The 12,971-nt window shown below is 33.7% G+C and overlaps 1 protein-coding gene across 1 annotated transcript in view; it reads right to left on the bottom strand.

Moving 5' to 3' along the window:
• The window catches only part of LRP1B (LDL receptor related protein 1B), a 2,002,169-nt gene that overhangs the window by 761,787 nt on the left and 1,227,411 nt on the right, over positions 1-12,971 (bottom strand). The window contains exon 19 of the mRNA XM_059394361.1: positions 7,334-7,450. Within this exon, the coding sequence (XP_059250344.1) occupies positions 7,334-7,450 (117 nt within the window). The remainder of the gene's footprint in view (positions 1-7,333; positions 7,451-12,971) is intronic.

Raw genomic sequence — 12,971 nt, 5'->3', positions numbered from 1 at the left:
TGTGCTTCCCCATCTCTCTCTGCCTGCCAAATAAATAAATAAAATCTTTAAAAAAATATTTTGAGGAAGCAACATTTTCGGGACACCTGGGTGGCTCAGTGAGTTAAGCCTCTGCTTTCAGCTCAGGTTATGATCCCAGGGTCCTGGGATCAAGCCCTCCATCAGGCTCTATGCTCAGCAGGGAGCCTGCTTCCTCCTCTATCTCTGCTTGCCTCTCTGCCTACTTGTGATCTCTGTCTGTCAAATAAATAAATAAAATCTTAAAAAAAATATTAAGGAAGAATATTGACAGTGATTTTGAAATGAATGGAAGATAAGAAAGATGAAGAAAACTGAAAAAGGGTAAATAATATTGCCCCCTTTCAAAAATGAGTGAAAAATTTTAAACAGTAGAGAAATAAAGATTACATGTACTTCTGACAATAATTCAAGATAAACTTGCTAAAACATGATTTTGTCAGCATTTTTGAAGAGACTATTTGCTCAAGAATAAAATAAAAACAAGTCATGCTAAAACAACTTCATTTATTTGCCAATACAATTTTTAAGTAAGTACCTATCATGAAAATGCCATAAATAGAATGTTCTCAAATTTTTAGCAATGTTTGAGAAATCTCAAGACAAATGAAAGTACCATGTATTGCAAAGTGGTGGTAAATTGAAGTGAATGAGTAACTTGTTCAAAACTGTACCTATACAGTTTAAATCACTAATTTTAATTATTAAATCCCTGGAGGATATTTTGAATTACTTGCCAAAAGCTTCACATCTTTGTTACTATTATTTGGTTATGGCCTTAAAAATTATCTTATCAAATTTTTGAATTATGTAAAACTGGGAAACATCATTAATATTATGCATTCAAAATCCTAAAACTACATCAGGGTTAGAAGTTATAGGTGGACAGAAATATAAAAGTGATAGTGTGTAGCGGGAAAGACCAGACCCATATACATATTCAGAAATAGGTGGATAAAGAAGACTATCAAAATAAAAGGTAGGGGCACCTGGGTGGCTCAGTGGGTTAAGCCGCTGCCTTCGGCTCAGGTCATGATCTCAGGGTTCTGGGATTGAGTCCCGCATCGGGCTTTCTGCTCAGCAGCGATCCTGCTTCCCCCTCTCTCTCTCTGCCTGCCTCTCTGTCTGCTGTGATCTCTCTCTGTCAAATAAATAAATAAAATCTAAAAAAAAAAATAATAAAAAAATAAAAGGTAAAAGAACTTCAAAAAGTAAACATTAAAAGCACTCAAAAGGAACAATCCAATCTATAAGAAAAGCTTAGCTATTTTAGTTGATTTGACATTTGATGTGGGAGTTACATGATAAGGCTGCCATCTCTGATTGTGATAACAGAAGCCTAGAATATAAATTAGTGAAGGTAATAAGTGTGCTTCAATCTGTTGTAAAAATACTACATATGGGATACTACGTTCTGTTTAATTCCAGGCCATGAATTTGTTTTTAATTCTGGCAAAAAAGAGAGAAAAACATAAAATTTACCATCTTTAAGTGTGTAATTCAATAATGTTAACTGTATTCATATTGTTGAGAAACAGATCTCTAGAATCTCTTCATTTTGTAGAGCTGAAACTCTATATATACTCATTGGACATCAAGACCCATTTTAGACCATTAATTTAGACCATTTTAGACCATCAAGACCCATTTTAGACCATTACTAAGGTCATTAAAAATACAACTACATTCATAGTAGGGCAATTGGTAGGGAAAGAGCCTACAATTTAACATGTAAGGAAATTTGAAAGAAGAGGTATGTTTCTGTTGTAAAGGGGAAGGGTTAGGTAGGCATGATGGTGTCTTTGGTTATCTAAAGAGTGATCTTGTGACAAGGTTATATTTAGATGGTGTAGTTTCAGAGGACAACACTCAAGAATCACTGAGTAGAATCTTTAGCAAAATTGCTCCAAAAAAAAAGAGAAAGGAGAGAGAAAATTACTGATTAAGAAAATAAATATGTGTAATAGTGGGATTTTTCCTTTTGCTATGACACTGGACCATTTAGATTCAATACTAAGAAAAAGGAGATTCTAAGTACTACTGCATTTTGTAGACAGAATCCAGTAGTTGAGCTATTCCTTATAAAATGAGAGTAATCTACAAGTCAATTTTGTTCAAAGACCAGTGATTCAAAGGAAGGAGAGACTCTGTAAGAATCATTCATGAAATTTTGTGTGTGCATTAGAAAAGGGAACTGATTGAATGCTGCTCAGGAAGTAGATTGACCATTTCACCCTGCACCTAGAGAAGAAGAAACTGGAGAGTGGTGGCATCCAAAAGATGGGTCATTAGGAAACTAGCCTGATCACATTTAAGAGAGTGGGGGAGAGGAGATAAAAAGTGGGCCTGCAAAAGAAAGCAAAACTTTTTGTTGTTGTTGTTGTTGTTGTTATATCAGCAATGCAACCAAGAGGGTACCCTCCAAACAAAGGAGGCTTTAGCAACTTAAGTCTATGAGATATGCTGTCTGTGGTGGGAATGGTAGGGGTTGGGGATAAAAGAAATCTAGATGTGAAGGAGAAGAAGAGGACACAGAAGAAAGGGAGTTCAAGGAACTATGAAGAGAGGCCTCCCTGAAGATCTCACATATGAGTCTCTCAAGCTGCATTGCTCATGCATCAGAGGGCAGTGACCTTCAGAGAAGCAGAGAAGGTTACCACTAGACCTACTTTAAAAGATGCTCCTATTTTTCCAACTGTCCCATCTGACTGAAGAGATAAGGCTAGAAGAGGGAACAGATGGAGGGAGGAAAAAACAGAACACAGTTGCCTTCCATCTTAAGTTCTTAGAACCCAAAGTTTAGCCAGCAGTGGGAGAGAAGAAAGCTTTGACTTAGATAAAATACTGGAATTTCAAATGGGTTGGATCAAATTACCAAAACTAAAAGTTGCCAGAATCATTGTGACTGTCAAAATGTTATTAAGAAATGGCAGATCAACTGAAAGCAGTGTTTGATAATATTCATATTTTTCCAGTACTCCACTGGGTTAATAATTCTCACTTAAGTTGTTACACACGTATGCATTTTTTCTTACAAAATTAAAAAAATAATGTGTAATATAAATATATAATAATGTACATCATCAGAACCTTTCTTTTTCTAATACCCTAGTTGAAAATATCTTTAACATACAACATACACTGATTTAACTGGGAAATGACTTCTTTTTTGACAGTTCTCTCTCTCGTCTGCTTTTGTCTGATATTTGCCAATTCTCTTTCTTATTCTTTGTTCCTTAATTATGTGCAATAAAATTACAAGAACATTTACAGGTAAGATTACAAGTACAAGAGACAAAATTTTACTATCTTCATAGATTTAAAAGATCAACATATAAATTTGAATCATATTAACTTATAAGTTTCAATGGATGTTTATTTATATCCCATTGAACTGACTTTCAATCTCCTAATAAATTTTAGATATTTTCCCAAGTTAAACCCTTTGAACAAATCAGAAGTTATCAACTCACAACAAGGTTATTTATTTAAAAAAGAGTAATAAATATAAGATATGTTGAGATAATTGGAAGACAGAACAATCTCAAAATAGTAAAAATACAGTTTAAAATAAACAAATAAATTTTGTTTTTGACAATAAATTTTCCAAGGGGAAAATATAAGTTTGCCTGAAATAATCTTACATTTAATCATGAAATACACTTATATTTAATGCTATAATTTGGAGATGGGAAGAAAATTTGTTTGGATAATTGCTTCCATCTGAACTCATTTTGCATATATAAACAAAAGTATGTAATTAAGTATATATGTAAGATAAAAATCAAACCTGAATGGTGCTCTCCAAATTATGATCTCTTGACCATCAGCATCAATTGCTAGACATATAAATTTTCAATCATCTAAGATCCATTGGATCATAGTCTCTGGAAATCAGGCCCAGAATTCTGCTTTTTGTTTTTGTTTTTGCTTTTGCTTTTTTAACAAGCCCTCTAGAAGATTCTAATGCATGCGCAGGTTTGAGAACCTTGGCCTTAAGTTAAGTGTTCTCAGACCTGAGTGCACATTCATACCACTTGGGCAGCATTAAAATTACTGATTCTTGGCTCTGACCTCCAAGAACCTTTATTTAATTAGTCTGGGGTGAGGCATGGCAAATGGTTCTGAAGCTTCTTGGGTGATTTTTTTTAACAGAGAGCTAAAGCTGAGAACCAATGCTACCATCCTTTAAATGAGTGACCATTTAGTTCCTTGACACACAGTCCACTTCCCACACAGTCTTCATGATTCTAACATATCTGCTCTTGTTTGCAGAATCAGTTTACAGAGTCTCCTGTCTACACATGAAGACTACCAAAAAAAGATAAAAGATTGTTTAAATATGAAGGGAGAATGCTCAAAGGCCTTCCAAATTATGTAAGTGTTTGCCCACATATAATATCAACCTGAAATATACAATTAACTTGGTTTATAAGTAGGTGCTAGTGAATTCCACTAAAATTTGACCCTCGGTTTCAGCACTTTCTGCTCCTAACTATAATCAGAAGCATTTCTAACCACAGGCTTTCATGATTTAAAACCCAAATCTTGGTATTATTTTCAGTATAAAATGGTAGTTATCAAACAAAACAGTAGCTGTTTGTGGAGCTAAAGTATAAGAAAAAAAAAAAAAAGACTGCAGTCTTCTAGTAGGATTAAACCTATGGGAACTTGACTGATTCCAAAGGGAAAAGTGAAATGATCACTCCAAATGTTATAATGATGCTTAATAGAACTGGGGATTAGTTGAGCCTATATTCATTTCTAGATTACTGCCAAGGAGAGTGACTTTTTTAATGCAGTAAATTAAACAATTTATAATGTATTTGTCATTTTGAATTCAGTTCAGAAATAGTATCTGATATGAGAATAATCTATGTCATCCTCTCCTACAACTTTAAAAGTGAGATTGTGCCTACCAGAGCTTCACTATCAGCTTCCTTACTGACATAAATTTTGATTTATAATGACAATATGAAAGATAAATACATGTTACTACAGAGAGGGACAAGTGTGGAGAGAAACATGTTTCTCACCTTATAAAAGGGAAGCGGTGCTGAGACTAACCCATGTGGCTTACTGACACTTTATAAAATTTGGCTAAATTTCAGAAGCAAACTGACAACTACATTTCACAGTGTGTTCCTATCCAGTGGTATATTGGAGATGTCTTGTACCAGCCTGCAATAATCGATTTTTAAATTTTCAAGGATTCTAGGAATCAGTTGATAAGCATACATCTATTATTTGAAATAAATAAACTATATACATTTCTAATTAAATAATGTTGAAAGCCAAGGTAATAAATGCTCAAGGTTCTTAATTTCCTGATTATTTTGCTCTTGGAGTTAGTTATGTTTATTACATCTGTATTGTGGAAATACTATATGTCGGTGTGCACATATTCTCCCAAATCTGCATTCAGAAAGTCGTGTTGGCAACTTGATACAGGCCATGGCAGGAGTATTTACACAACAAAAAATAGGCAAACATTAGATCAGGACTCCTCCCCAGCATGAGATCTTAAAAGATTTATCAAACCACCAAAGAACAAAACTCATTATATGTATACGTTTTAAAATAAGATAGTCAATGATATGGATAGATATAATGACTTGATCTGCTCCCTATTTCCACCCAATCCATGGCTCCCAGACAAAGTTGACCTGAAATGTCTGAGTTTTAGTTTCAGGTATGCCTGGATTCACAGCCTGTCTTGCTATTTATTAGCCCTGTGATCTCATGCAAGTTGTCAAATGTCTCTAAGTTTTGATTCTCTTACCCATAAAATCTGAACAATAGTAAGTTTCTCATAGATTTGCTATAAATATTCAAGAAGAAAATATATGTCTGAACTCCTTCCAACCCTTCTTTCCCTCATCTTGTGAAAAGTACTAAATATGTCAGATCAAAAATCTAACCGAAGTTCTCTAATGAGCTCATTATTTATTTTCCTATTCTATAACGTTTTCATAGTCTTTCCTTCTAAATTAGACTGATTCCAGAGTTTCACTGTCTTTAATGTTTTCAGGTTATTCATTATCTTTTTGCTATATTCTGGAAGGAGATGCTGGGGACAGAAAAGCAATCAAGCTTTCCCAAATAACAGAGCTGACTAAATGCAGACCCAGCCACAAGAATAGTCTGGGCATTGGAAAGGAGAAGGATATATTGTTCAAATCCCTCAACTGGACAGGCTTTGGAAAATCTACATGTGAAATGTAAAATTAACTGTTACTGTGTATGACTGTCTATTGCTTTCTTTTTCAATACTGGTATTATTTTGTTTTCTTGACAATGTCAGTTAGTATTACTTACTTATCTATACTTTATTCAAAGGTCACACACTCAAAAGTCTACAGGGACATAAGTCAAGTATAAGATAATTTTTCAAAATTAAATTTTAGGTAAATCATGAATGCATCCCCTAAATAGAGCTTTTTCAATTGAGAGGTTTAAAAAAAAAAGTCTTATTTTCCCACTGTTAGAAGTGCTAGAACATGGAGTTAAATTATTAAAAGATATATACCCAATTGCATTATATATTTAATAAATGTGATAAGCATATCTAGTGCATGTTTTCCCCATTAGTGATTTTAAAATCCATAGCTATGCCTAAAATAAGGCCCAAGTTCTTAGAAAACAGGATTCATTCCCTTACTGTTTCACTATACATTATTCAGAGATTGATAATAAAATCTACTGATACATGGGCACAAATGTGAGTAATTAAAATTTGAAACTTTAACAATAAATGCCATTTCCAAAAGTAGGAGGATTGGTAGAAAGTGAGAATTTTGCCATTAACAACAGAATTATAAACTTAAACTAATAACAGAATTATATGACTCAATAGAAATGAAACAAATGATTTATCAACTATGTAATCTCAGTCTGTATTGTTTATTGTTCCAAGAAGATAACATATGCATGTCAACAAGAAACATGTACTTCTAATTTACTCCAAATGTCATTCAATGAGCTACTCTATTTGGGAAAAAAAAAAAAATTACCAACACAAGATAAATAACAAACATTTGAGAATGTCCTGTTAGGCTTATAATAACCACTTCCTAATAAAATTTGTAATGTTTGGATCCATTTATTTTAGCCTAGAATATGCTGTTGACTCATTAAACAGATATATTCTAAAGTTAGCATTAAGGTACACACTCGGGCCTAAAAGGCAGTGATAAAATGTAACACATCTTCTGCCTTGCTGACTAGTGTTCATAAAGAAATAAATTGTCTCTTGAGAGAGATGATAGTGATTTGACACAGTCTTCACTAACAGCATGGTTCACTCATAACTTACCGCAAGATGCCATTTCGTCTGTCTGGTCGCCACAGTCGTCTTCCCTATCACATAGCCATGCTCTGGGAATGCACCTGCCGTTTCCACAAGAAAACTGGTCCACCTGGCATGTTCTGGCTAAGATAATCAATTAATGTACAAATAATACATTTAAAGACCTTTTAAACAATGTTCAGGTGACATAAATCATTCAATAACTCTTTTACACATAAGATATTCTATTGCTTTATTAGATAAAATATTTTAAAGTAAATTTTTGCTAATCGATACTGCCAGCTTGCTTGTCTTCTCTGAAGTTCACATGCTTTCCCCTTCAATTACAGTGGATGCTAAATGACAAGATATTCAGTAATCCTTACACACTTCCATAAATGAAGCTATGAATTCATTATTTTACAATTTTTGCCCGGCACATGCTTATGAATACACGGTTGAATTAAATTTCATCCAACTTTTAATTAACAAAAAAGAATTTCACATAGTCTTTGTCAATAAACCAAGAAAACTTTCTGTAATGTGGGATGAAGGATTTGGAGACTATATCAGGGTATCTAGTTTCTAGTCACGGGGACAGATTTGTTCTTTTCCTTTAACCTTTCAGTACATTTATTTCTTGGTCTCTAAGTGATCCAATGTATGGAGAAAATATAGAAATTTTAGAATGCAGAAAATATTACTTAAAACATACATTTAGCTTTATTACAGATTTTTAAAATTCAGTTTTCAGCATAGTTAAATAAAACTATATAGCTTTTTAATCAAAGTATATGAATAAACTTTGCTTTGGACTCTCTCATGGGTTTCAATGAACACACACATGGAATCATTCTTTCTATGTTAGCCAAAGGCAGGGGCTTCAATTACTCAGTGAAGGGGTTGGTTATATTCTACAGGGAGTTGATTACCATTTTCTATTACAGTCAGGTCAACTTTTGAAAGCATGAAATCCTAGACAGCTATCCTAACTTTTCTCCCAGGTTTTAGTTTTGCAGACTTAGGTTCTGTTTTTGTTTTTTTTTTGTTTTGGTTTTGTTTTTTACTTACCTATTTTTTCTTTTGTCTGTCTGAAACACAAATTTGTTTTCTTACGTATCAGTTCCCTATCACCCCTTTTTTTTACTTAGTCAGAAAAAAAGAGTGGGAAACTATAAGAAGGGGATACTCAAACCGGTTAATATTTGGGTCAGATGAGGACTGGACAGATGAAGAACAATTAGGGTTTAGATTTCTGTAGTTATGAGAAGAGACATTGCTCAGTTTATGTACTTCCCTCTGTTTGGGGGTTTAAGAATTAGAAGGATGCATTTCTGTTTCATCAAAATGTCTAATGGTTGGTATAAAATTGAGAGTGGTTGAAAGACAAGTCATCCAGACACACTAAAATGGGTTTCCATAAATCAGGGTTTCGGAGGTAATTTAAAATAATCTCTACAAAGTTATGTGCTAATTATTTCCTTTTAAGCAAAGCATACTTGCTATGTAAAAAGATATCTATTATTAGTGGATACTTAAAAGCTTACTTGAGAAAAACAATGAAAACATTATTGGTTTGATTTTTCTTATTCAATTCAAAGTACCATTTCTAACCTAGTGTGTATAATTAGAAATTCCAGAAAATCATTACACTTTGTATTCCACTTTGTTTATGTAGCTAAGGGTTCTGAATCTAAAGCCTTCTATGTAATATTTGGATTTTCCTTTTTTTACAAATAGAGCATTTATTTTACATTATAGATTTTAAGTATCCCACAAATATGTACACTTTTGAAGATTTCAATGTTGTCATTTCAAGTAGAATTAAATATTTGTTGTTTCATTTGGCTAACTATGCATTTTCTGTGAAATTATTCCAATGTTTAGATTAAATCAACAAAGTTCCCAGGTAATTTTAATAAAACTACTTGGAAAAATGTGTCTACATTTGTATTAGCCTAGAGAAAGATGAAGGTGTTGGCATTTAGTTTACTCAGTGGGAAGAAAAGGGCATAGAGGTGTGAACAAGGTCGATTTTTTCTTGCAGGTCTTTGTTTTGTTTCTCTGATTGCAGTAAATAATCTTTACCTTTTGAGGTTTAAGAGAAATTTAATAAGAGTTTTCTTTGAAACAAGATGGGATCGGGAGGGAGACAAACCATAAGTGACTCTTAATCTCACAAAACAAACTGAGGGTTGCTGGGGGGGGGGGGTTTGGGAGAAGGGGGTGGGGTTATGGACATTGGGGAAGGTATGTGCTTTGGTGAGTGCTGTGAAGTGTGTAAACCTGGTGATTCACAGACCTGTACCCCTGGGGATAAAAATATATGTTTATCAAAAATAAAAAATTAAAAAAAAAAAAAAAAGAACCCATTTCACGGGGCGCCTGGGTGGCTCAGTGGGTTAAAGCCTGCCTTCGGCTCAGGTCATGATCTCGGGGTCCTGGGATCCAGCCCCGCATCGCATCGGGCTCTCTGCTCAGCGGGGAGCCTGCTGCCTTCTCTCTCTGTCTCTGCCTGCCTCTCTGCCTACTTGTCTGACAAATAAGTAAATAAAATCTTAAAAAAAAAAAAGAACTATTTCACATTGTGTAGTGTGGAAATTTGTGTGTCGCCTCACTAACTCAGAAGCTTGAAGAACTGTCAGGACCCGTTACTTGAAAGAGTATTTACTGGCTTATTACTGAGGGATCATATGACCTCAACATACATGAATCCCTGTTCTAATCATGGAAAAACTATCTGCTTAGTCTAGTGAGGAAATTTAAGTAATTCCAGATAGGAAGAATGCTTCATTCCATAAATCTACAAGTACTGTCTGTCCATATGATATAATCACATGGACTAAATCATGCCTTTTTAATCACTGGATTTATCAGCATTTACTTTTTCAGTTCCTGTCTCTATCAGATCTAAATTAGTCTGGAGGTGAGATTAGCAAGCAGCCCCAGAGGACTCAAATATTGTAGCAAATGCTTCTCTAATGAAGAGGAAAATTCAACTTCCTCAGCGGAATTGTTTATCTAGCAGTGAATCAGAAATCCACTGTCACAATATGAATGTTTTCTATCCATCACTAATTATGCTTCTCCTGCTGTCATGTAGCAGTGAGAAATCCCACAATGCATGGGAACAATAAGGAGGAAGAAGCGAAGAGATCTTCATACATTATTCCTAAACTTCGCCTTTGCCATATTTTAATCAAAGCATTCTATTTAAACAAAACCTATGTCATATCAACACATATTTTTCAATTTATCTTATAAGGAAGTCCAATTTTTAATATATCAGGTTTTCTTAATTCAAATCTATCTGCCTAGTTCGAATTTAGTCAAACTACGTGGAGGATGTGAGAAGAATAAACACGTAATCTAATTAGAGCTCAGTGCTGTGGAAAAAATCTGGTCTGAAACTGCCTAGCCTTGAATCCAAGGATTATCATTAGCGACTATGAGGAAAAATAACTTCACATCTAACTACTCCTCATCTTTGGCCTCTGGGTCTTTCTCATAAGTAGAGAAACATATATATATATATGTAAGGGAGAACATTGACCAAGCCCCTGTCAGCTTTCTTCTGCCTAGTGCTGTTTCGTCTTCCAAGCATATCCTCCAACCCCCACCCCCCATGAACTTCACCTCACCCTCAGTAACTATACCAATTCATTATTCTTTTCTTTCCCCCCCAGTAAAATATTTCTAACACATAGAAAAGCATAGAAGATAATAATATTAACACTGGTCTACCATCATATAGCTCTATCATATCTCTTTTCCTATATTTACTACAGACTGTTTTTGTTTTATTTCAGAAAAATGTATTATAGGTACATTTAAAATCACCTATGTAATTTTTTCAGTCATATTTCTATCTTTTTAGATTAACTACTATCCTTAACTTATAATCTTTTTTTTCCATTTCCAGACATATTTTAATTCTATTTTTACACATTTATAAATAAATAAGTTCATGTAGAATTGTTTTGTATTTTTAGATTTCATATAAATGTCACTAAGTGATTTATAATCTGCAATTTGTAGTTAACATTGCCTTTGAAATTAATTACTGTTGGTATTTGAGCTCTAGTCTATTCAATTTAAGTATGAATAATGTTCTCCTATGTGATTATAACACTATATAGTGTCATATATATGAGCATATATATATATTTATATGGTGTTTTATATACATAGTTTTTTATATAGTGAAAGATATATTTCCTGTTAATGGGTATTTGAATTATTTCTAATTTCTCACTATTACCAGCATTAGGGCAATGAATTTCTTACTTGCATCTCTTTGAGCATAGACATTAGAGTATAAATCTAGAAATGGAATTACAGACTTGAAGGTATGCACAATCTCCACTTTATTGAGTTTAGCTAAATGCTTTCCAATGTAGAAAAAAATAATTTATACATCACCAAAAGTGTATGTTGCCTTTTGTTCCACAATCTTGCCAAAGGTTAATTTTATCAGATTATTTTTCCTAATTGAATGACTCGAACTGATTCAGGTTCATTCCTTTGTCCCCTCCCTCCTTCCTTATGTCCTTCCTCCCTCTCTTTCTCTTTTTCTTTTCCTTCCTTCCTTCATTTCTTTCTTTGGCTTAGTTCGGATATCACCTTCCTCAGGAAGCCTTGCGAGATACACAAAGACTAAATTAGTAGTTCTTGTGCTTCCATTTGTAGTTCAAGTTAGCACTTTGAATATTGCATTAGAAAGACCTGCTTACATGTTTTTTCTCCCCATTTCCACTCAGCCTTCTAATGAAAGATATAGTGTATTTGTCCTCTTTTTATATCCGATGTTGTGGTAAGTTTTTATTGAATTAGTAGATTCATGTTATGAAGGAGAAATCCCAAAGGAACAAAATTGGTAATTGGCATCTTGTAGGAAAGAATTCTTTTAGTTATAAAGTAGTCACAATGCTGAAAGCTACAGGACAGTGGATTTAGTTACAAAATAACCCCCATGTTGGGAAATCCTTTATCTGTGACACATATCTGTGTATATGCCTATAGACAGAAATGACCCAGCCAGAGAAATTATCTAATGTATTTGCCGTATTTTTTTTTTCAGTATGATGAACTATGTGACCGATTTATTTATTTTGGTCAAACAAAATGGAAATGTAACACAACAGCATACTTAATTTTCAAAGCTAAAAGGTGTATTTGTGGTTTTCTTTTTATTCTTTTTATCCTTAATTTTTGTTCTTCTTAATTCCTTAAGGCATACTGTGACCATAGCATCTATTATGAATATACTGACAAGAAGATCTAGTAATGATTGGCATGCTTTATCAGCCATCACTGAAAGTGACACTTGAGGTGCAAGCAGGTTGTACCCCATTTCCTAGTGGACTACAGGCCTGGACTGGCTGAGAAATCTTACTAATTAGGACTGATTAGGATTGATTGTTTTATTTGCTCTTATACATAGCATTTCCACTTTTACTACTATCAGTAGCTAGTCAATCCCAAATGTTCCCTTAAAAATCATGTGGAAACAAGCAGATTTTAAGAGTGTAACATAAAAAAAAAAAAAGAAAGACATGTTATTATGAATTGAGTCAGCAATGCCTTTAATTTTAAGGTGAAAATAGACCTATCTGTTTAGGAAGTAATGGAACACTCTCAGAACTAAATCTTAAGTTTTTAAAAA

This window comes from Mustela nigripes, chromosome 3 (genome assembly GCF_022355385.1).
Source record: "Mustela nigripes isolate SB6536 chromosome 3, MUSNIG.SB6536, whole genome shotgun sequence".
NCBI classification, from domain to species: domain Eukaryota; kingdom Metazoa; phylum Chordata; class Mammalia; order Carnivora; family Mustelidae; genus Mustela; species Mustela nigripes.
This window is presented reverse-complemented; position numbering and strand designations above follow the sequence as displayed.